General features: G+C 39.4%; 1 protein-coding gene across 2 annotated transcripts; it reads right to left on the reverse strand.

Annotated features, from left to right (window-relative positions):
* Positions 1–74: 74 nt before the first annotated feature.
* LOC108676864 (segmentation protein Runt) lies at positions 75–20,132 on the reverse strand. 2 transcript variants are annotated; one of them, XM_047879827.1, is made up of 5 exons: positions 18,617–20,132; positions 7,589–7,702; positions 6,254–6,382; positions 5,702–5,905; positions 75–4,186 (listed from the first exon to the last, which is right to left on the reverse strand). In XM_047879827.1, the coding sequence occupies exons 1-5, from the start codon at positions 18,945–18,947 to the stop codon at positions 3,492–3,494; spliced, it is 1,473 nt and encodes a 490-aa protein (XP_047735783.1). In that variant the 5' UTR covers positions 18,948–20,132; the 3' UTR covers positions 75–3,491. The 2 variants fall into 2 exon arrangements, with proteins under 2 accessions (XP_047735783.1, XP_047735782.1); XM_047879826.1 differs by having other exon boundaries at positions 6,254–6,385.
* Positions 20,133–25,682: the final 5,550 nt, after the last annotated feature.

Raw genomic sequence — 25,682 nt, forward strand, 5'->3', positions numbered from 1 at the left:
GGGAAAGTACACTTTTTTTAATGTAGGAGTGTATTGCATAAGGATGAGAATAATTCGATAATAGTTCGCTACAATTTATTTTTCTCGCTGAAAATTGAACAAGGATATAAGAGTTTGTGGTACACAACCAAGAAGTTTATCAACTGAGCCTTGCCACAGAACTAGCAATAATCTCCCTTAGTTCAAATTATGTCCGAAGAAAGAAAATGATTTTGATCAGAAATAAAAACGGTATGGCACAGTGAATGACACTTCAAGTGCGTGAAACTTCTAAGCGGTTAAAATGCCCAATAAGTGAAACTCCCATCGGTTGTAAGTGAAGTTTCGAGGGAGTGTAACATCAAATGGATGGGTCTTATAAGGAAAAAAGCTTCTGAAGACATTTCCAGCGAATGGAAATTTCCAGTGAATGGAATGTCCAGTTAATGAAACTCCTTGTGAGTGAAACGTGCAGTGAGTGAAATATCCAGAGAGTGAAACTTCCAATGAGCGAATGACAGTTCGTGACAAGTCATATATGTTGTAAATAATAATAAATGAATACAGATTATCATAACATCTTATATGTCTTTCATAGATAATTGTAAGTAACGAGTGTTCAATATAAGTGCAAGTTTGCGTATTCTTCACGGAAGTTCACAAGGCCATTAATCAACAAATTTTAATATGCCATGAGATTGTAAACAATTTGGGGATACCAATTAAACATCCAAGTTACGAGATTTTTATTACAGATTTTGTGTTGAATACAGTTCACTCATTTCACGGGTACAATACCATAAATACTCAATTAATCCAATTTGATCGAATAACTCAATTAAATTCATATCGACTACCACGGCACATGGAATTCATTCGCCAACAGTTAACCCTTACAGCGGAAATCGGGCCGACGATAATTTTTTCTTTGTGCCAGAACTTTTAGAGTCGTATAAATTTACGAAATAAATCCACATTAACTTTGCTCTCAAAAATACCCCCGCAATTTCGCTATTTTTATTTTAGATAAAGATAGAAAATAAAAGCAAATCTACCTACTGTATATAAATTAGGAGACTACTTCCCAGCATTTTAATATGAGTTTCAAATGTTAGCATATTAGTGATGTTTTCGCAAGAATTAATTAGCACCTGGCCAATGCAGTAGGGAGAGAATTAGAAAAAAACATATTTAATTATTCAAGAAAGAGCCTCAAACTAAAGAAGATTCAGTCCAGTCCTGACATTCGGTCCAGGTTCAGACATTGATATTTCTTGCCATAAATCGCTCGGTAATCTAATTGTCCATTTGTCGTACATTTTATTCCTTAAACTTTTAAATTTACAAATAAAAAAGTTATCAATGATGGCAAATGGCGCACAGCTCAACGCACGAACATACTGGTTTCATCTTCGAATCTATATTAATTAAAAGCGAGCAATTCCTTCACTCATATGAAAAACTAAGCTCGGTAAATATTACAGAGTGACCTGATGTTCTGCAAGTGTCGTGACTTTTCCATCAAGCAATACTAGCAGAAATTGCAACAAATGCTACGGAGAATAGATATATCGCGAGCGTAGCGCGCATTCAAGTTTCTTGGTCGGAGCTAATTAAATAAGTACTGGGAGAGTACTTATTGATAAAGTTGATAAAATGAAAGCTAAATTGATGCATATCTATTAATGTTGAACCTTGAGGTCTTGGTTTGTGAAGAGAATGCATAAAACTGTGTGACAACTCAAGAATAAATGTACAAATGAAAGAATATAAAGAAAAGGAACTTCTTGTAAATCGGGAATCGTCACTGCATGATTGCCAGGAGGACCTTATTGGAAGAACTACCATTTAACATTTGTTTCAAATGACGAAGTCTTCACTAAGAAGTCTCTACTCATAGATAACAATAATAAAATTATTTGGTGGTAATTGCTGCATAATAGGAGCAGCGGGCGACATGGCAGGTAAGGAGGGGGAAAACAGCTTGTGGTGCTGGACGCTCAGGTTGTGCTGATCTGTTAGAAGTCCCGGGCGGGTTAGGGCTATTGACTGCGTTCGAAACCAAAAAGTTAGAAAAATGTATACGAATGTCGAATTTGCACAATTAATGTATTGAGAAGAAATAAAATAACAAGAAGCTTATTAAAAATCACTATGATTTGGTTCCTTATATCACTTACTATGGCGTGACCATGATATATTTAGAGAGGCCACTGCCCAGACACTGTCGGGATCCACATTCAAATCTTTGTACAAAATTGAATGACATTCAGCAAGACGTTTCTATGAAATTTTCTAGACCTTAAAAATGTATTCGCTACCTTTAAATCATCTACAATTACTGAAAAATTCTGTCTATATCGAACTGGAGAAAATTATTAATGTTTAATGCACGAACATCGGAGACGAGTTAAGTAACGGTCATTGGATACAGTTTGATTATAACTAATTATGTACAAATTTGTGGCGGCTGCATTATAAAAATTACTCATTGACTATAATACACATTTACACGCTCGACTGTTTCACGTTGCTTTATCCACATTCAGCAGGAGAAATGTAACGAGAAAGTAATTAACTGATTCTTTTCCATGAGGGAAAGAAATTTACGAATAATGTTTTGCGATACATCGTCTCCGACTAAACATCGTCTATTAATATCGTCGTCAATAGTATATTGCACTTATCTGGATTTGTACCTCTTCTCAAAAATGAAACAGTAAATCGCTTGTCTTAAAAAAATGTATGTTAAAATAGAACCTTCAATCAATTAAGAACTTTAATTCTTGTAACGTTAGTTAAAACACTTTATTTTAATGGAATGAAAAATCACAGAGTTAAGGACTACGACTCCATTCAAAGATCAAGCACTGGCCAAAGCTCTGGTAGTTCAGGGCCACTTACGCGTTCTAAGCGTCAGAAGAGCACAGGTTCGTCGAATTGCTTGTTTGACGCGACGGTTCATTTAGGGACTGGGAACACGGAGACCGACCCTCACAAGAAGCTGATCAGGTTCTGACTATAGCGCCATCAGGCGCTCGGATATATATATATGCCTTGATAAGAAAACACTGAAAACGTTTGCCTTAGTACGAGTAAGTTGTAGTGAGTGTAGCCCACATGAGATCAGTAAATTGGCAGAGCAGACGTTCACAATGTAACCTCCAGGGCAGGTTTCAGGTGTCTAAACTTATGATAAACTTCAGTCGATGTTGCATAAATTTTCGAGAACGGGGAACGGGAAATAATTTCACCCCATCAAAATTTTACGGACAGAATGACAAAATTCAACAGGTGAACATTCATATATGAAGCGAGCGGGAAATCATAGTACGACCACTCCTCATTTCGCCTGAGCTGCGCTGTACACAACAAATTCCTCACTAATGCATGAATGTCGGTTATGTCCGATTAGCATTTGGTCCTGTTATTTAATAAAAATAAACGTGAACGATTTCAATGTGGAGCAAAAGTGCCGTGTTGGGTCGCTGGCCCCTGGACCACCACGAGCCTCAGTACGGCCGCCAGACTTTGGATTCGGTACTTCTGCCCGTGAGTTTGAAGGACGACGATGTGGTGGGTGAGTACGAGGACGATGAAGACGAAGAGTTAGACACAGAAGACGAAGGAGATCCGTTAATAGTTGCGGAGAGCAACGACCGCGGTAGTAGCGGGGGAGGTGATGGGGAGCGAGGTGTGGGGGACTCAGCCGTCCCCAAAGGGGGCAGAAGTGAGGGTGAGTGCAGTACAGACGAGCGCTGGGGAGACTGCGCCAGATGGACGCTTCCCCGCGACGGGGACGCGTGGCGAGAAAAACTCAGGGGACGAGACGGGGATAGGGACAGAGGCAGGGAGCGGGACGATGATACTAAAGAGAGGCCGGGACCGTTCAGAGGATGGTTCCGTAGAACGTTTGTGAGGGAATGGGAGGGGGGAAGGAGGGAGGATGAGGTGGGGGAGTGACTGGTGTTAAGTAGGGAGGAGGAGGGGACTGAGAAGGCGCTGAGAACACTGCTGAAGCAGCTGTTGCTGGACTGGAGGAATGATGAGGAAGAACTGGTGCAGGGGGACTTGGTTATTGCGGGAGATGACGGGGAGCGGGGAGGGGGTGTGCTGGAGAGTGTGGGGGATGTGAGTGGGGAAGGAGGGGTTTGGGTGCAGTCTCCCCCAGTCTCACAGCCTCGGCACCGCAGGCAGGGGGCGACGTCTGTGGGCAGAACAGTCGGGGCGTCACAAGTCCGAGCAAAAAGACATCCGCCGCGCAGGTTAGTAATCCAACAAGGAATCAATTGAACTAAAAGAAAGTTACGTTGAATCTTGTTGCGAGTCGCCATTAACGCACTCATCCCTGTTGTCTTAATTCTAGTCACACAAGACAGCAGATTATCTACATTTTAATGTTGTGTCAATTTTATCAGTAAATGCATTTGAGCCTTCATTATCATTCAGCGTAGCTTGATGATAATTAAATATGTTTTATAATTTCATGTGGGCTAAATTCCGAACAAATTATATCGAAATTACAGAAAACTAGCAAAATTTCCCACCATTTCAGATTAATTGCAAAACAATGGGGTTTAATAGTTTACCATTACGCGACAAATATTAATCGCATTCGGTGGTCTATATGCTAATTGAGTATTAATACAATTTCGAAAGAGATCTATCATTCATTTGGAATTTTATAATTTGTTTCACTGCTGATTTGGATCTTAGTTTTAAAGAACATTTTGATGCAACTACTAAAGCCGATGATAATTATAAAAGATCCTTGGCTGGATCTGACCAGTTCAGATGATATGAAGTAAATCCTAACAAATCCTTGAATCAATAATTATCAATGGACAGACTCTAGATTCCTGCACGAGCTACGAAACAGGCATTAACTCCTCTTGATTCAAAACCCAAATCTAGAGCTGAACAATTCAAAGCCGCCCGTGAGACATTTATCGCAAATCAGGTACCTATGAAATGTTATGCAAATAGCGTTCTCTTGCTGAACGTAAAGATTTACGCCAACCTTTTACGGGAAGCTATTCGCTGAAATATTGAGAGCACCTTTGCACGGTGCGTCCCGCGCTGTGTAAGCAAAGTTTTAATGATAGACTCGGTGCAGCAGGAGCGGCGCAGCGGTGTGGTGCCTAAAGGGCAACACGGCTCACGCATGCCGTGGATATGGTGCATGCGGAATGCTGCTCTTTACAGTCAACTTGTGTGATGTGAGAAGCTATTTAGCTGAGAATACAGCAGAGTAGAAATAGAATTTAATCAGTTGCTTCAATCTGCTGTATGACTTCGTGATTTCCGAATAATTGCGTAACCTAAACTCTTCGGCCACTAATTTTCATTGGGGATTTTATTTTTATTAAAGAGTTTCGAGTCATGAACTCATTATGTTCCAATTACTGTGACCGCTGAGCCATTCAATGAAATTTTAGTTTTAGCTGAAGTGGCCGTCACTCCAGCTACACAATACAGCTGCTGTACCCGCCGCTGAATTACAGTTGCAGCCGTGTGATGCCCTACACACCTGCAGTGCCGGCCGTGTGATGCCCTACACACCTGCAGTGCCGGCCGTGTGATGCACTACACACCTGCAGTGCCGGCCGTGTGATGCCCTACACACCTGCAGTGCCGGCCGTGTGATGCACTACACACCTGCAGTGCCGGTCGTGTGATGCACTACACACCTGCAGTGCCAGCCGTGTGATGCCCTACACACCTGCAGTGCCGGCCGTATGATGCTGCAGACGGGACCGTGTGCAGAAGTCCGCAGCTGACGCCACTGAGGGGTTCAGTGAAGCTGCCGCCAGGGACGACGCGTGGAGGGCGGCCTGGAAGGGCGAGTGCAGGGACGACGACGGCAGCGACGGCAGCAGTCCTGATGATGACCGCCACGCGTCCAGCCACGTCGCCACGCCGCCCGCTGACGTGACCACGACAGGAAAGTATGTTTAAATAATCGTGATAGTTAATCCGAGGGCATTGCATCGAAATTGCAAGTAATCGGTGATTTCTTGCATTTGCAAGTAGAAAATTGCAAGTAATCTAAGCGGACAAGTAGAGAAAACTTGAAATGAAGATTGTATTTAAAATCTATAGATCAATCATTCTCGCGATGTGTGCGAACGGTTGTACAGCATGCAGCAGGGTTTCCTTGTGATTCAATATTAATAAAATAAGCAAACTGTGTAGCTTCCAAACATTAGTTAAGCAGCGTAGGCTTTAAACTATCTCGTTGACGAGAACATGACGCCCCAAATAGTTGACTGACCTCGACTGAGCTCGAGGGCTTTGGAGTGGCCGAGGTGGCCGAAGAGGCCGGGGTTGAGGTAACCCAGACTGGAGAGGTGGGAGTCCAGCAGCGGATGATAGCCCAGAGGAAACCCCCAGCCGCTGTGGCCTGCTTGAAAATAAAGCCAACGTCTAAACTACGCAAAGAAGTCTTACTGTATTATTATTTGTGTGATTCAACTCAATTTCAGACAGCAGTTCAATGGAAATAATTTTCTTGTAATTAGTAGAGGAACGTTGTGTGACCGGGAGATGGACTGCAATTCTGAAAGTTATTGGCAACATACATAATATTTAGTTAAGTTGGCTAGGAGTTCTCAATGGTTATAAATTTTGGACGCTCGTTCAAAATAGATGAAGTTTAACTCAATCACGTTGAGAAGAGATATTATAGAATAATAAACAAATTATAGGCTCTTCTGCTACACTACAAAGTCTTTATGAACTTTTTAGCTTACATACTTCCCTAGCTAAATAGAAAGTATTTACATGTGCCCATTTCCTCATATTTAATTATGACTCATCAGGAAATTCAAGCTTCAATTTCTTTTTTTAAATTAATTTTCTTCATACTTTTGACAATCACCGTGGCACCTGAGTAGAGGACCTTTTTTGGCACTTAAATATAAGCCCGTCTCTATGAACGTGAAGCTGAACTATAACACTCGGCTGAGAACTAGAACTAAACGAAGGCCGAAGCTAAAAATTGAATTCAATATTAAAATTTATGAAGAAGAACTTGAAATTTTGTTTGAATGTTGGCATCCAAAAATTGGCAGACACATCCCGTATAATTTTTCTAAATAGCAACTCTTCGTGAATTTGTTTCCCCCAATAACGCAGTCATTCTGACTCGAAGCGAGCAGAATATTATTCAGACTTGTGAAGCAAACTTCAGTTAGCTACTGCATTGATTGATGCAAGAGTCACTAATGATGCCGCTGTCTGTTTACATATGTAAGAACTCGCAATGAAAACTGGATGAAAATTCCACCACAAATAAACTGATATCAAAACAAAGCCCAATATGAACTGAGAGCAAAAAAATACACCATTTGAAAGGGAAACTCATGAAATAACTATAAAAAATTTATTAGAATGTATCCACAAGGAACTTGGCATGCCTCTAATTTCTACTGAATTTGTCTTATGCTGCAAGAATGCAGGATCTTTCTATTATTTTTTTTCTTCATTAGTGTAGAAAACCGCTGGCAACATTTCAGAACACCTTCAAAGGTTTCACTGGTGCTAAGAATGATTACAAAATAGCACAAGATTTGAGTTAATCCCTGGAATAAAGAGACAGAAAACTCACGGGATTTATTGCGTGGTTCTCTGGGCCCGTCAACTGTTACTTTGATTGCCTTGGTGAGCGTCGTGATCTGCATGGGCGTCGTGTTGATGATGATGCTCAGCGAGAAGCTCTTGCCTGCCAGGAGAACAAATTCACTTCAACTGCAGTCATTACTAAATGACATATTAGCGATAATAATTGATAATTGTTACCCGTACAGATTCAAATCAGTGAATACCTCAATGAACCTCTCACAATACCGCAATGAAACCGCAAAAAATTATTGATTCAAATTTAGCAAGATTGTAATTGCTACATTCTTGCCTCATCCCCATCTAAATATGTTACTGGACGGCAGAGAAAGAATCCAAACTCAGATCAAAACAATCACACCAACACCTAATAATTATTAATTATTACAGCCAGCTAATACGATAGATTATTCTTCACTGCGGGCCAACTTAATTTATTCATTCGTGTTCTCTATAATACGTCGACCAATTTAACGTGGAATGGCTGTGTAGCACACACTTACGTAACTCCTTAATAAACAAGCTGAGATTGAACCAATTTTCCCAAAAAGGAAATACAAATATGTGTAAGTAACATTGTATTAATGCAACAAAACGTTCCAGGCGGACAAACGGACGATATCTAATACAATTTTAAAATTTGCGGTCAGTATATGCTTCAGAGAAAGATGCGTGCCATGATGCGAGCATTTACTACAATAACACCACAATTTTACATTCAAGTCAAACAAGCAACGCTTGGAAGAATGAAACTTCTGAGTTTGAAAAATCGAGTATGTCGCAAAAACATTTTCTCAATAAATAAACATATTGCGATTGTTTTAATTTTTTTGCTTCGATTTGAGCTAAATTGCGATTTGCTGACGCGGCCGGTCATGTTCAATAGAAGAAAAACTATTTCGAGACAACACAAGTCATTTTTTTTGTTTTCCCCCTGCCTGCTCCTTATCCCAAGATCTCCTCTGCCGTAGTGGTGTCTTCTCCAACAGTCTCGCCCTGCCTGCTTCATATCCCAAGATCTCCTCGAGACATGGTCCCGTCTTGAACACATTAGCCTCTCCATCAGTGTGCCTTCACTGGCTCGGGTCATCAATTGCCGTAATAGAGCCGATCAAGTGACGCGTGCGTGTCGTGGGTCGAGCTCTGAGCTACTTCATAAGCAGGCGGTTTACGCTCGCCCCAATTTACACTAATCGTTTATGTTGTTTAAAATTTCAGGTTTTCATCAACTGCGCACACACTTTTCAAAATTTAGCACGTCTCTGAAGGAAACGGCCACGTCAAGATATTTTGTCTAGTCAACATCTATTAATTTCGTTAGATTCAACGCACGCATGTTGTCGTACTCCCCTAACAATATTCGGGGTATGCTTCGGCCTCCGCCCAAGAGTTTCTATGTTCGCGTTAGAGTTATTCTGGGTCAGTTGGCCAACTGTTCGCAATCAGCGACTAGTCAGAACCTCCTTGCCGACTTTATAGTCTCCTGAGAGTAGGGCAAGAGTTGGCAAAATATGGACCAGGCGCGTGTAGCTGTTTGATTCGGGGACCGGAATGTAGACAAAAAGCAGACATAGAGAAGCTGATTTACGTTCGGTCCAAGTCCTAGGCGGTTCCTAATTCAGGGTCGCCACCAACTCAAAATTTTGATAGGGTCGCAAAGCAAGCGTTTTGATGCAAATGCAACGTGCAGGTATATTGACGCACACGCAACGCAAGCGTGGTTGAATATTTGCAACTTGCTCTTGTTGACTTGCGTGCAACGTAAGCGTGTTGAAGATGACTCAATGCACGTATGAGTGTTGCAGTAAAAGCAATGCATGATTCTACGTACATTCAACGAATACGTTTTCAAGTTAACTCAAAGCATGCGTATAGACGTATAAACAATGCACGAGTGTTGAATCGCATTCATTTTGAAGTACACACGCATGAATATTCATCGCTAGCAACTCTTGTGCTGGGACTTGTCGCACGCGCGAAGGCCTCATGCCGGGGCCTGGGCTCGGTGAACATGGGACAGCTTGACTCAACTATAATTTCGGATGTCATTTCACCCTTAAATTAAACCTGTCAAGGATTCACCCAAAACGGCTCTTAATTAGCGGCTTAATCCAGTAGATAACTGATTCATGACAAATTTATCTCAATGCAGTGATGACATGCACAGTGAGCTTTCTAATTACGTCCCTAAACGGAATCCAAATTTAGATTGGACACTGCATTTTCAAATTAAGTATAACCTCCAGAAGATCAGTCACCCGTTTAATTATGTGTGATAAAAATAAAATTACCCATCCGTTTAATTAGTTTGATGATCTGAAAATCACTTACCGTTTAATTAGGTTTGACAAACAGAAGATAACTCACCCGTTTGATTATGTTTGACAACCGGAAGATCACTAACCCGTTTAATTAAGTTCTACAAACCAGGTTCATTCGTTTTAAATATTAATTCGGTTTGACAGCTTACAAACGCTTGAAAATAAAAACTAACAACCTTAAACATCATTTCTCACTTGCATTGCCTTACATTGGATTGCTCGATGAAAACTACAACGGGTGAAAGTTCACCTGTCGTAAATTGAGTTCGATTGACATCACCGATTGAACGTCCCACCGACCGCGTGTTTATCCTATAACAATTCCTGTTCACGACGCAGGCGCTGCGTATACGTAGTGGTTGTAATGTGACATGTTTGCCAACGATCCACGCAATGTTCCGCAGTCTCATTGAATATAAATTAATGACGTCAAAATTTTTCAGCGTCCTAACACTTGAGTTTTCTAGCGCTGCACTGGTTGTTCTTCGCAAACTTGTTCCCGTCTGTTTGACGATTTATTGTTATATATATAGCGGTTTCAGCGTTATTAGGCCGTAGGCCTGTCGCCGATTCTCAACATCGCAAAACATTCACAGCTTGTTGCGGTCTCGAACTCGCAACTCACTGCTACAATTCTGCTGTGCTTAACCGCCCGGCCTCCTTGCCGATTCTGACCAGAAACTGGCGCACAGAGCTGGGATCGAACCCGCGCCTCTCTAGTGCGTCAATCTTGGTACTCTGAACTTTAACCACTGGGCCACCCTGCCCACTTGATAACAGCCAAAATGCACCTTTTCTGTTGGTGTCGTCACGTCAACATTAAATATGATTTACCGACGAGATGGCTTAACTTAAAATATTTTCGTTACTAGATTATGACATTATTTAACCCTGATCGAAAATAGACGGATAGACACAAGTGAGCAGATATAGACGTGCATATATCCGTAGCATTCACTTATTTATGTAACTTGATCTCTAAATCTTCACATTCATATCAAAAACTAACGGCAAATCATAAGAAAATTTTCTTTCTAAGTGCCTGGACGATCAAGGCCAAAACGCCAGTTCATCCAGGACATCGAAAAATTAAAGCCCGTGCTCGGCTTCCTCGTCGGTTTTCATAACCATGGCATGCAACGTCAGTGCGATTGACAGTAAGCTTGAGCAATACCGACCACCATGTGAATTCACGAATAATAATTAAGTGTCAAACAAACTATTTATTTTCCTTAATCATTTTCATGACTCGTTCAAAATTCGTTCAAAAATTCGGCTGAAGGGAAGTTTTGCATTGAAACCGTCTGTCATTTCTTTCGAATCGTAGCGATCTAAGAGGCATATTAATTCATCTACATGTTCGTCATAGTGGATTTAAATTCACTACTCACTCTGTACGCACAATTTTGAAAGTAATTAACTTCTGGGTATTGTTTCCACAATTTCCCATTGCACCATTGTACATGTGCATCGATTCAAATAAAGTACATAATTTCGAATTTATTAGTTATACTTCGGTCCATTAATTGCACAGACCAAATCAAGACACACAGGGTGATGAATTATTCACGCCTCAATAACGCAACTCGAGTTGCACGTTTGCACGACACACCATGGAGCCTGGCACTAATTATCGCCAGCTGCAGGATCCGGGTTAAAGCAGCGGCTCCAAGAGCTTCAGATAAGCAGTTCAATCCGTGAGCAAACGGCGCGCTCAATCGATGCGGAGATCTGGTCCAGCTAAAATCGATGAGAGCAACCCATATGCCGGAGATTGCTTGAACGATTTCATGAGCCGTTTATGAATATATACGACGAATTTAACTTGTATATGGTGCTGCGTGTTTGAAACTTCCTAACTGTGACGCTCTCTGGTTTCAAAGACTTCCGTTTCGATGTGTTATTTTATTTATGGTCGAAAATTTCTCACGCCAACTGCAACGCATTTTTGTCTTGAATCTTTGTCTCATAAATTAATGTCTGCTATCGAACGAATAATTTTTGCAAACCACCCAAGTTCATTATTCTCCTATTTCAATTTATTGTTTCACTGTTTTCAATTTGTTTTCTTGCATCTACAATGCTTGTACGTAAAGTTAGCTCAGTGCAATAAAAAGATAACACAATAAGCGCATAAAATATGTCACTCATACGGCCTGACGAACATATGGGACTGCAGTTCATGGGAGGATGGGAGGAGGGTTGGGGGCTAGACTTGGGGACTGCAGTTCATGGGAAGAGGGTTGGGGGCTATACAGGCATGGGGACTGCACTCCATGAGAGGATGGGAGGAGGGTTGGGAGCTAGACTTGGGGACTGCAGTTCATGGGAAGAGGGTTGGGGGCTATATAGGCATGGGGACTGCACTCCATGAGAGGATGGGAGGAGGGTTGGGAGCTAGACTTGGGGACTGCAGCTCATGGGAGAAGGGTTGGGGGCTAGACTTGGGGACTGCAGCTCATGGGAGGAGGGTTGGGGACTGCAGTTCATGGGAGAAGGGTTGGGGGCTATAGACTTGGGGACTACACTTCATGGGAGGAGTGTTATGGCTAGATGGATGGGGACTGAAGTTCATTGGAGGAGGGTTGGGGCCAAAAATGGAGAAAGGGGAGACCGAGAGGTTGAGAGTATCGTGGGCATATCAAGGAATGCAGAGGAGGGGGGAAATTCAAGATAAAGGGGAGATCCGAATTTAAAGCAGACATAAGGGTAGGAATATCAATTAAGAAGGCAAAGTGGCAGGCATTTCAATCTGGCAGAGTAGGATTTGAATTTCCATGAATCAGAGTACGATAGGCTTTCCAAATAATCAGTGAGGGTAGGCATTCTAGGGAATCTTAGTATATAGGATAGGCCAATGGTTACCTATAGATGGGCTACATTGCCCGCGGGGCAAAATTAAAGTATGAAAGTCAAGAGAGGGGACAATAGTGACTACGTAATTTACATGAGACAGTTTGCAGGATTGGTTAATCACACAAGAAATGTTTAGGAAGAAGTGACACAGGCAGTAGCATGAAGGACTGTCTAAATACCATTTGTACAATGAAACACAAATGAAAACAAATCCAGGAAGGAGAATCCAGGATTGAAAAATTATAAATTTTGTCAATCAATTCGATATCAACCCGAAAATTCATAGACCGTATACCTTTGAGATACAGACTTGAATAAAATTATTGTCTACTTGATGGAATGCAATGGAGGATTCAATGCAAGTCACGTTATCGTGTCAAACGTCCCACCGAATGTAAAATAACAAAGAAATTCATAATCGCAGTATCCATCCGAATATGTTGAGGAATAAGATGATACAACTTGTTAATTTGATAGCTTACCGTGAATCTATAAATCAGGGTTAATAATATTTGCAGGCGTTATCGGATTTTTCACTCACCCAACATATCAATTTGGGCCAGTTAATCAGCTATGTTTGAATAATATATATCAGGCATTGAATTACCGCAGAATATGCGTGCAATGTGTACGTATGCATCCAATAAATGCATGAATTATTGGCCATTAAGGCCAAAATCTTTGTTAAATTTTTGTAGCAAATCAAGCTAAATATAATTGCCTTTTTTGCATCAAAGACTCAATAATTCGTTTCATTCAGAAAAAAAATAATCAATTTTCAAATGCAATAGAGGTTTAACTGCAGAGTGATACAAATCATTAATGAATTGTATCCATGTATCTTTCAAATTACCCACATAATTGGCTTTAAAATATTCGCTGGGAATGCCGCTCTTCCTTATTTTCCACAGCTTTTCTGGTTATATTTTGTTGCTTTGCTGAAGTTACGTCTGAATAGTCGATATAAAGTATTCAGTACTTAGATACATACTTTTTTTCAAGCGTTTACCAGAAAATTGAAACAAGAACAATTAAATATCCTAACTACAAAAGTCTGACCGACTCAAAACGTTCCTACTTGTGCGCCGCATGAATATTATTGCAGCTCATGTTTGAACTAATTCTGTAATACATATGAACGTCACATTGAGGTGCATGATGTGCTACGAAATAAAATATTTCAGCCTATACAGGGTGTCCCAAACTAAACGATACTCAACTTTGAATGGCTGTAACTCCAAAAGTAACAAAGTTAAAAATTTTTGGAAGGTCAGGATTTGCTTCCTATGTTTTTCTGCATCTCTCCACCAAAAATCAGACAGATCGATGTAGCCATAAGCGTTTGATAGAACTTTCAGTGACATGTGCTAAAATCGTGCTTGCGCAAAGTTTTAGTAAGATCATTTTGCATAATCATTACTTTGTTTTGACATGTTTTCTCTTCGCTGTTTTATGTTTTGTATCTTTGGTGAGACAAAAACATGGCAATCTTTGGTGAGAGGCAATCATGACAATCTTTGGTGAAAGACAATCATGACAATCTTTGGTGAGACACAATCATGGCAATCTTTGGTGAGACACAATCATGGCAATCATTGGTGAAAGACAATGATGGCAATCTTTGGTGAGTCACAATCATGGCAATCTTTGGAGAGAGGCAATCATGGCAATCTTTGGTGAGAACAATCTTTGTTGAGAGACAATCATGGCAATCTTTGGTGAGAACCAATCATGGCAATCTTTGGTGAGAGACAATCATGGCAATCTTTGGTGAGAGGGAATTTCGAAACCAAATATTGCCTCTCACCAAAGATTGCCTCTCACCAAAGATTGCCTTTCACCAAAGATTTCCATGGTTGTCTCTCACCAAAGATTGTCATGATTGCCTCTCACCAAAGATTGCCATATTTCTGTCTCACCAAAGATTGCCATGATTGTGTCTCACCAAAGATTGCCATGATTGTGTCTCACCAAAGATTGCCATGATTGTGTCTCACCAAAGATTGCCATGATTGTGTCTCACCAAAGATTACCATGTTTTTGTCTTACCAAAGATTGCCATGATTGTGTCTCACCAGAGATTGCCATGTCTTTGTCTCACCAAAGATACAAAAAATAAAACAGCGAAAAGAAAACATGTCAAAACAACGTAATGATTATGCAAAATGATCTTACTAAAACTTTGCGCAAGCACGATTTTAGCACATGTCACTGAAAGTTCTATCAAACGCTTATGGCTGCATCGATCTGTCTGATTTTTTGTGGAGAGATGCAGAAAAACATAGGAAACAAATCCTGACCTTTCAAAAATTTTTAACTTTGTTACTTTTTGAGTTACAGCCATTCAAATTTGAGTATCGTTTTTTTGGGACACCCTGTATACGTGATCAGTAAATCTCTTTGTACAAGCATCGTCGCGCAGGGTCTACTCTCTGCCGCAACACTCGAGTCATTCAAAAACTACATTGCAATCCTGATATTCATCCGTCTTTATCAGTGTATGCATGGTGTTCTGTCTGTGATTGTTCCTACCTACTGCATACTTATTATTCTCTACACGTATCCCAGTTACCATAGTAATAGAAGTAAAATTTGAAAAATTGATTAATATTTTTATTGCGTGTCGTTCTATTTTCAAACAATGAAATTACACATTTTCAATAATAAACAAACAATATGTGTAACAGAGCATTGCGCCATAGATTGCTTAACTAAAAACCTATCATATATACGTTTCATAGTGGCACCAGTAAGTTATTGATATAATCTTTATGCGTTATTCAATTCGACCGACGATATTTCTATGAGATATATATATATAAATATATCTGTCTCCTCTACAGAGGGTTTTCTCTGGAGAGGAGACGGTGTTCCCCTTTGTATCGGTGACGTCGGGTGAACGGAAGTGATCGATTCAAGTGCAGTGGCCCTTGTACCAAATATTGCCCCATCATCGTCTCGCTCGCAAAATACTTGTGGATATTTCATACCTTTTCTCGAATGAAATTCCAATCCACATATAAATTGTTTGAGCGTATCTTATTAATTTATCGTGATTTGCATGGTATCGAAAATGAGACACCGGAGCCTATATCAACAAAATATCATGCGTCTGAAGTAAATGAACTGAAGAACAATTGTGGATTTATATCCCATTAGCCATTTTATAGCCCTTGTATGATAGTTAAAGAATAATTTGTCGGGAAATTCAGTTCTCTCACTGATGAATAATTAATACGTGTGAGATTTGGTGCCGGTTTTGGAATGCCTGCACAAACGAAATTTACTCATTATTTTTCATATGTTTGATTCTCCGTTTTACATTTCGCTATAATTTTTGTTTTAAAGATGTATTTTTATATATTTAAAGATTTCCACAAGTTACATCATTCAATTCTGATCAAATAACTAAATGGAAGTAAATGAAAATTTGCTTCTTTAAATATGAAACTATAGTCCTTAAATTCTAGAATTAATTAAATCTATCGCAATATAATGGAATATTTAGGCCATAAAGCAAATTTTTGAAATAATATGCGATTTAATTTTGTTCATGTCAAGCTTACAATAAGATTTTCAATATTCGTCAAGAAAATTTTTGTCAACGATGAGCTACGATGATCGCCTTGCAAGTATCATATATTGAGCCATAAATTCAGCGGTCTGTTCGCCTTGCTAGTGTCAGGTTGTCTACCGTCACCTCCCATACTTGCTTCAGCGGTTACCACGTCACCTTCTGTGACGTCATTGTTGTACGACTATATATGCTCTTCAAGCAGACCATCAGTCAGTCATATATAGGCAGGCCATCAGCCAGTCATAACTGCAGTCATTCGCAGCTAACCCTATAGATAGACACGTCAACTACGTCCATCCATGGTTGAACTAGTATAAGGTTGACCCATGAGAAGCCCATTTTTGCGGATGTAGTACATTGTTCGTCTGTGACGTCACTGATCTCAGTGACGTCACGGGCATTCACCAATCATTGAAATGCGATCAAACCAGTCAACCAATCCGTCATGGCAATGACGGGTTTGTTTACGTTTCTCGATCTACGTGACGTAAGAAGAAAGCTGAACTGAAAGACGGAACTTCTCGCGGGCCAACCTTATATATAGTTCAACCATGACGTCCATGCATCGACTCCGGCACTCTCACAAACTCGCAGTTTCGTAAACTCCGTCTCTCATCTACCTTGTACAAAATACCGTCATGCCTAATCTTGTAATTCTATCTAGTGTTAAATAATTACTACTAAGAAAGCACACGTCTCATCATTCATGCCTGTTCTAATTAATTATTCGGACAATAAAGATAAACCCTGGACCCCTCAATAATATCAGTTCGCTGACGGAGAAAAACGGTGAACCGACAAATAAAAAAAAATATCCTATATCGAGCCATAAATTCAGCGGTCTGAACGCACCATGCAAGTATCATATCGAGTCGTAACTTCAGAGGCCTGAAATCAAATAGTTTGAATACATTTAAATACTCTTGTTGTCACGGCATTAGTATAAAAACTTTCCATTGATAAATTCTAAAGCGACTCAGAATTATGCATGAACACCTCTAATTCCAATGTCATAATAAATATATGGTGTTGCGTTGCCTCCAATACTATAATATGCAACGATTCAAACTTATACAATTAAGGGCCCCCACATGAATTTAAATTGAATATAAATTCAGTGTCCTCAAGCAGCTTACAGTGCATAATAATCTAAATAGATTCTATTGTTGAATTGACTGATTGATTGCATGGAAGAAACATTTTCCAGACCAAATGTGGAGCGCACATATTTATTTGTGGAATATTTTTATATTCTTTGAGAAGTCCCGTTCACTTCATCAAATATTTCGGCAGCTGTTCATATAAGTTCTATTTTGTATTCGTCGCTAACATATATATTAATACAACGAATCTTCAAAACTTCTTCAGCTCAACTCGGGATTGAGCATATCGCCAGACATGATAATGAAATCCGTATCAGCGGAACAACCGATATCATCGAATTCAAACATTTCGAATTCCATAATTCAATACTTACAACTGTTTTGCCCGCACCAAATGTTCGGATTTTATAAGAGTTCATTTCCATTTTAATGAAAACAAATCAGTGGAATACGAGAGAGAATGATCCGAAACCAAATTACCTATAATTCAAGACGACAGGTGTATATATATTTCCAGAAGCAGTATATTAAACTTAAATATTATATGCCCTTTCACTAGGGCTCTATATAGGTTGGAAATTAAAAGCGCAGTTTTTAATTTCGATCAGCGGTATGAGAACCTAACATATATATCAGAAAAAAAATAAATCGCTTTACAACCGAAATGGATTGCCGAAAATTTATTAGTGAATTAAACGATTTCTACAGCTCCGGACAGTGATTTAAACAATTATATTAATATAAATATTTCCCAGGGCTTTATTCGCTGAGCCCTGTGTTTATTATGTCTTGTAATATCTCGCATTAAATTACTCATAAAATTTCGTACATAAATTTGTATTACGGGATGAATTTTTATTTTTCTGTATCCCGGATTCTATCTCTTTTCCTTGTATGAGCTAAACATGAAACATTCCAATTATTTCGCCAACAATCCAGAAAACGACAATCGGGCATATTTTACAAACAGACTTTATGTAAATGTTGGCTGAAATATTTGTGAGTTTAGCAGACGCACCAGTCAGTGTACATCAATTTAAAACTAACCATTAAAACTAACTGTCAAGGTGATCAACCACATTCATTCCCTCATTTAACTTCCTTTTAAGCAAGATAATCTATACAATTATTCACTAAAATACGCTCAGATCATCACCCACCTCTTCCAGATCTGCCGACAAATCTGAGGTCGTTGAATTTAGCGACCTGCCCCTTCATGGGTGCGGTGTTGTTCCTGAGCTCGCCACAGAAGTTATCGTCGTTACCGACGCGCACGTTTACCGTCGTGCCGTCTTTGACTTCGTCGAGAGCCACGACACGGAAGGACGTGGGTAGGGATTTGTTGGAGCGCCAGTGGCTGGGTATAGGAGAGCATAGGATGTTAGGAGACCCTGTCTTGATGAGCTCTCCGCCAGGAGGATCTGAGGCTCCTATAGGAGAGCCCAGAACGTCAGTGGTCATCTCCCTGGCAGGAGGCCACGTCACGGTCATGGTGGCCGCAGCGTCGCGGTCCGCCTGACAAGACCGAGACAACAGCAGGTCCTGGTAGAGCGACACCTGGGCACTAGGACCAGGTGCCGGTCTAGTACTCACAGCACTGGCACACAGCACGACCACTGGCACTGCCTGGCACAGCACGATCACTGGCACTGCCTGGCACTAGTCACTTCTTGCCTGTGACGTGGCAATCCATTCGCGTCCACATTTGTAATCAGAATAAGTAAAATCAATATCATGTATCCACTTATTTTTTCGAGGTTAAATGCCACTCAGTGGTTTGAAGCTAAAGGCATATGAAATTTAGAGAGAATATATTCCACACAAATTTCTAGGAAAAGAATGCAGTTGATTGTAATCAGAGTTCATCGGAATACCAATTTCAATAAACAGTTTATTTGGCAAAACATCCGTCAACTTTTAAAGTGGTAACAAATGGCATAATTTAAGAATATTGGGAACCAGCCGATTAATTACATTTGTCTTCTCACAAAACTGGAACGATAAAAACGAATTTAGTTGTGTAATTCTTAAAACCCTATCAAATGACTAATTAAATTCTATTACATTCTGATATCGTGCGTGAATTGATGTGATCTATCAACACTTGAGAATTTTTTAATTTAAAGCTCTAGCTACTCAACAAATTAAAATGAAATAACAGATCATTGCAGCAAGAAGCGAATATAGCCATGTAAGAGAATTATCTAAACACGCTGTTGGTATCAAGGTGCACATTAATCACCGCGTTTTCATTGACCCTGAAAAGTATATCATTAGGTCATCACTGTAACAATAAGATTAAAATATATATTCTTCAATGTATTTCCATGTTCATCTTTTATTCGTTTCCACCACTCAAAACTCTAAACAGGAAACCCTTTAGGGCACCGAAGTACTTTAGCGATTTTCGAAAATACAATAAGAAGTAAACTAGATAATAATTACATTGTTTTCAAATAACACCAAATCACTTCTATGCTTAAGCTCCTTTAAATTAGAGTTGTATCACACGACGAAGTAAGTTGAAACATTTCACACTAACACTGCTATTCTCAGAGTCGCTGCGCTAGCGCACCGCGCGACAGCGCTGGTCGCGGCAAGACACGTCGGCGGTGACGCCGTCAGCCACAAAAGAAAGCCGCCGCGTGAGTATGTGGACGATGCTGACGCTGTGGCGAGCTGGGCGAGACTGCGGAGTCCGCGAGGTGGTTGGCGGTTTGCTCGGTCTTGGTGGTTTTTGGCTGCCCTCACCAACCGCCGCTACCGCCAACCACGCGCCAGTCCAATATGGGGGAGGCAGTGGCACGACTAGGGGAAGAGCGGTTTGGTGGAAGATGAAGGGGGGAGTTGCTGTGAACGGCAAACACTCTCGCGCCTCGGCGTGGCATTTTGTACTGAAGCTCGAGCACAGCAGACAAGACTGCACTCAAGCAGCCGTGCAGCTGCGGGATAATCGCTCATGCCGGAACGCCAGTTCCGCTCTTTCTTGATTGACACATTTTCCTGGCAAACTCCTCCCTATCCGACACATCTTGACTTTTATACTACACATTTCATCGTTATTTAAATTTTTCAACGATTATTCTAGAATCTAGTCGCACCTACCGACAAGTATTCTAGTCGCACCTACCGACTTAGGTTCCAGCTAAACTGTGAAGTTTCGAGCCCCAAGCTCAGGAAACGACACTCGAGACTTTACATTTATTTATTTTACTACTGCAGTTCTTCACCTCTCATTGACTGAACTATTGAGAGGTGAGGCGCACTCTAACCAGATCAGCGGTGCTCTCAGCGGCATTAATGTTGCAACGATGACAACACAATAATTCGAAACTAATCGCTATTTACATTCAAATATAGTCAGTATTGATTTTAATTGATAAATTCAATATATTTCTTCGATCACTAGGTCCATTTAGGCGTAAATTTTCACACCGATATTTAAGCCAGGACTATTGACGAATTTCATGCTTATATATATATACTCTGTGTATAATTTTTTATATTACGTATTTACTAATCAAGAGATAATAATTCATTTTGCGTTGCTAAGTACGATGCTTATAAGTACGTCGACATCGATTATATATTAATACAGTCTAGTTTGTGAGAGCTTCTTTATTCTGTGTATACGATCCTGCCGGACTGCATATATACGCTCACATAACTATTTGCGAGTGTGTGCACGTACGTACATATAACATGCATGCAGCTGTACTCGTATATATAATACACTGCATCGCCATGCAAATTCAACAGGAGCTTTACTATCATGAAACCCTATATAATCCATGGGTGAAGCTGGCATGAAAACACTTAAGAGAAAACTTTTCTAAACTTCATACGAGTTGCATATAATTTTAAATTATTTAATTCTTTTTGTGCATTTGTACGTGTGTACGTTTGTGTATCTAGCACACGAAATTATTTTATTTGTCTATGGAAACTATTTTAATAACGAACCTACTAAACCAAGATTTTCGTAAATTCTATTCCATTTTATTTTATTTAAACTCTTTACTATATTTTATAGCGAGTATCGATCGAAGGTTTTTCTCCTGTATAACTTAAATACATAACCTTATACAGAGAACATATTTCATATAACTTATATGCATGTTCTTATGTGAGCAGTGAGATGACATATTGGCATGTGCTCGCTCGGCATGTTTATCTGATGTTGACCGCGGTGTGAACGTTCGTTGTCAATTTAAAAACCCAACTTTAGGCGTTCAATCATCTGCTAGCTGAGTCAAGAGAATCTCCCGCGTATGTAAAATTTTAAGATATTGTCATGTTTTTTGTGTGTGTTTAGCGCGATTAGAGACGCAATTGAGCGATAAAATATTTTTCTGAAGTGTGTGCATGTGATTTATAGACAGAGGTGGGCAGTAGCGAGCTACATTTTCAGTAGGCTACATTTAAGCAATTGTAGCGGTAGCGGTAGCGCCCGCTACATTTCAAATTAGCTAGCGCTGCCCAGCTCTGTTTATAGATACCGAACAACACAATTTAATGTTGTATTTTATTGCCTTTAGTTGCTTCCTCTTTTACATCATCATTGTGACCTCAGCTGTAGGTGTGCGGCTCTAATATTTGAGAAGTCTTCGTACCGACACACCCAACATGGGATGTATATTTACCAACGTAAATATATTAAACTTTTTCTATACATGCAGAAGGAAAATTATCTTTATCCCCTCGACCCTCACTCACTGAAACAAAACATGCACGCCTGAAGCTTAATTTTACAGCTTAGCAAACCAATATCTAAAGATATCGTTTCATTATTGAAACTTAATATCCACTCTGAACATGATTATTTTGATGTATATTTTTTAAGGCATGCTTCTACAACAGAGTCAATAAATCATTGATACAGATTTAACTGTTGCAATTTCCCAATGTTACACTGAAGATAATAACTGTGGAATTAATGCTGAAATTATACTGAAAGTTTTCTGTACTTCGGATATAGGCTTTCTAGATTGTGGTACGTTGAAAACGTTCTGGAATTTCAAGATGGTGTCCGTAGTGATAGAATTTCAAAGCTATATCATCAAATTTGCGGAATATTCTATTCAGATATGGAAAAAACGCGATATTTTTTGAAAATTATCTAACTCAAGAGAATAAAATTTGAACATTTGAATAAAAAAACAATGTTCATCATTAGTGTTCGATGTGTGCCCTGGAAGTGAGGGCGGTCCGACACACCAAAGTTTGAAGGGAAGGCAGCAAAGAGTGGCTGCGGTGGAGACACATTGATTGGTCCGCGGTTAACCGCAACTACAATATGGCCGCCAACATCAATAGATTAGACCACAGAGCTTCTCTTCATTTGCTGCTGCTGCTGCTGCTACCCCCAGCCGCTGCTGCTGCGGCCCCCAGCCGCTGCCGCTGCTCTCTGCGTCAGCGCTCTCACATGACACCGCGTCGCCGCTGCCGCATAGTAGAACGGCCAAGTCCCGAGCTCGGAAGGCGGCGGCCATCTATACGATGCTCGTGCCATCACATCGCCCACGCAATTCTCCACTCACATTCTTTGTCAATAATGCTTTCGATTTGGGCCAAATGATTAGCTTCTTCTGTCGGTTTAAAGTTTAAAGCTTCAGTATTCCATTCCATCTAAATTTCGCTCATGAATGAAAAAATTCAAATTTCCACCAAGCGTTCAAGCAAAATAAAAGTGATAAGCCTTTTTGTTAAATTAGGGGTTGAAGATGAAGGTCTTTAACATTACATGTGTTTAATAATTAGCTATGAGATTGAAGGTAGCGTGCTCATGTGTAAACAGTTTCTCAAATCTCACGAATTATTATCGATCCCAAGCGACGCCGCTTCTAGCCGATTTTTTTTATTTAAAGCCTGCAGGCACCGCAAATGCGAAAGATCGGGGCTCTTCAGGTTCGTGTTGACAATAACTATGATTGTGTCCGCATATATTACCTGGACCTGACCTTGTTGTTTAATCGGTAGAATAGTAAGACATTCCAAAAGGGCCAGGAGAAGATATGAATTAAAGCGAATTTAGGAAAGATTTATTTCAAATAAAATCATTTGAATTAAAACTTGAAGTTAAGAGAATTCCCACCAAAATTTGGGTTTAACGAGTCTTTCTCTAATGTACAATATTTTCAAAATTGTCTACTGTCTTATTAAATTTCCTATATGTTCTATCCTAAATTTTGGATTACGTTAAATGGATACATATTAGTGTAAGGTTGTTATAGTTTATGTGTTTATATAGCATCTCTTGGCAACACTAATACCATCGCCGCATCAGATCTGCAATGGATGCATATTAGTGTAAGGTTGTTATAGTTTATGAGTTTATATAGCATCATTTGGCAACACTAATACCATCGCCGCATCAGATCTGCATTATATAGGACATCGCTGCGTCGTCTACTGAGCAAAATCATTTGTCTGGAAACTTTGCTACCACAACGCTTTGCATTGCTGAGTTGAATTTAAAATAAAATTGATATGAACGTTACCTCGTTCAAATTAACTTATAAATAATGTGGCGGATAGATGTAAATTAAATTACGAATGCTCAAAACCCAAGTACTATATATTTAGTAGGCAAAGTTGAGAATAGTTTATTTATGAATAAAAAAACATTGAATTGATGGCAGCCATAAATTAAATAGTTAAGAGAGGCTACTTGAATTGAGTAGAGCTAACAAATAATGCCTTCTCTTGCATGACTGACAGAAAGGTAGGATGAACCGATATTTAAATACAGCTATGTTTTTATTATTATATGAATATACAGATTACGGTACGTATACAAATCCATGTGTCAACGTCGGGACTATATACGCTAACTTAATTTCCGACAAGTAAAATTGAGATATTAGAATGTGATTCTACAATAAAGAGATGTTGAGATTTTGTGACATTAATTATTGTTGTAAGAAATTTTCATTCAATTTTTTTTCATCTGCACGAGCCCCTGCTGGTGAATATGAAACTGGTTGCAGTTCTGCAGTGAACCGGTGTAAGAAACATATAATCACTATAAGATAAACTTTGCCACTGTTAAAATCGTTTGGAATCGAGGGTGTTGTTTGATGTATTGACTGCATGATAGTTCAAAGAGTATATACACACATTTTATTGTTATTTATTTATTTAACAGATTAGACAAATGAGTCTTTTTTACAATTAAAAAAACAGAAAATTCCTTGAGCACCTTTATGTCTTAATGATATGAACAGAGTTCTTATAGAAATATTTTTTTTTCAAATGAGAATCTTTGAAGATAATTAAAGGCTTATATGACTATAAGATTCAAGTAAATTCAGTAATTTTCGACTTAAATTTGTCTAGCTTATTGGCCTATAAACATTTATAGGTGAAACTCGATCCATATAATGCAAGTCAATGAGTGAGTATATATAATAGTCACTTAAATATTGTATCTGGTGGGTGAACCTCCAGTGGCTTTAACTACCAAATAATGGCTTATTTAATGGCTTTAACAACCAAAAAAATGGCTTCAAATGGCTTCAGTCGATTAGTGATGGAAGACCGATTCCACGAATTAACGAGTCATATGTGTTATTAATAATATACGCTTAAAATTAATTCAGAAGTAGAAATTGTCCAATAAATGCGACTTCTATATATGTCTTGGCCGAATATACTAGATTTTTAAAGCGATTTCATATATAACTAATAAATAAAAACTATTAGTGGAGTCGCTGCTTAAATAGAAAAATAGAATGAGTTTAGCACGGGTAAAAGCAAATAATAATTTATTATAAAAACATTACTTAAAACTATGAAATTCCAATCCGAAGAAATAAAGTGTTTAAAAATAACTCTGTGACAGCGCAAGATCATTTCCTTTCGGAACTTCATTTTTTTTTTTTTTTTGTTTTTGGAGTTGGGTTAGTTGAAAACTATTACCACTTTGAATTTTAATACCGTTCAAAAATAGTTTTTGACGAGATGAATATCATATTCATTTAACCTATCATCAAACGAGACTGAAAATAGCAATTTGTTTAACTGACTTACACAACTGACTGCATGTGCAACTGTATAGGCTCAATGCAGATTAACAAGCGAATTAACCTGACGATCAGCAAGAGACACCATGCCATGTAGTGCCATGCTGCAGCCCCACCCTGTACACGGGCCACATCCCGTGTACGCAGCTTTAGCTTGTAGTGTCATGCTGCAGCCCCACCCTGTACACGGGCCACATCCCGT

Source organism: Hyalella azteca, unplaced genomic scaffold (genome assembly GCF_000764305.2).
Source record: "Hyalella azteca isolate HAZT.00-mixed unplaced genomic scaffold, Hazt_2.0.2 contig3902, whole genome shotgun sequence".
Lineage (NCBI taxonomy): Eukaryota > Metazoa > Arthropoda > Malacostraca > Amphipoda > Hyalellidae > Hyalella > Hyalella azteca.

Bases quoted from the DNA above. Each gene is read 5' to 3' on its own strand.
- LOC108676864 (XM_047879826.1), bottom strand. From the start codon at position 18,947: ATGACCGTGACGTGGCCTCCTGCCAGGGAGATGACCACTGACGTTCTG. The intron at 7,703-18,616 runs GTGGGTGATGAT...TTCTCCTGGCAG, and splicing joins TGTCGGCAGATCTGGAAGAG to GCAAGAGCTTCTCGCTGAGC. The intron at 5,906-6,253 runs GTCAGTCAACTA...TGGTCACGTCAG, and splicing joins AGCCCTCGAGCTCAGTCGAG to CGGGCGGCGTGGCGACGTGG.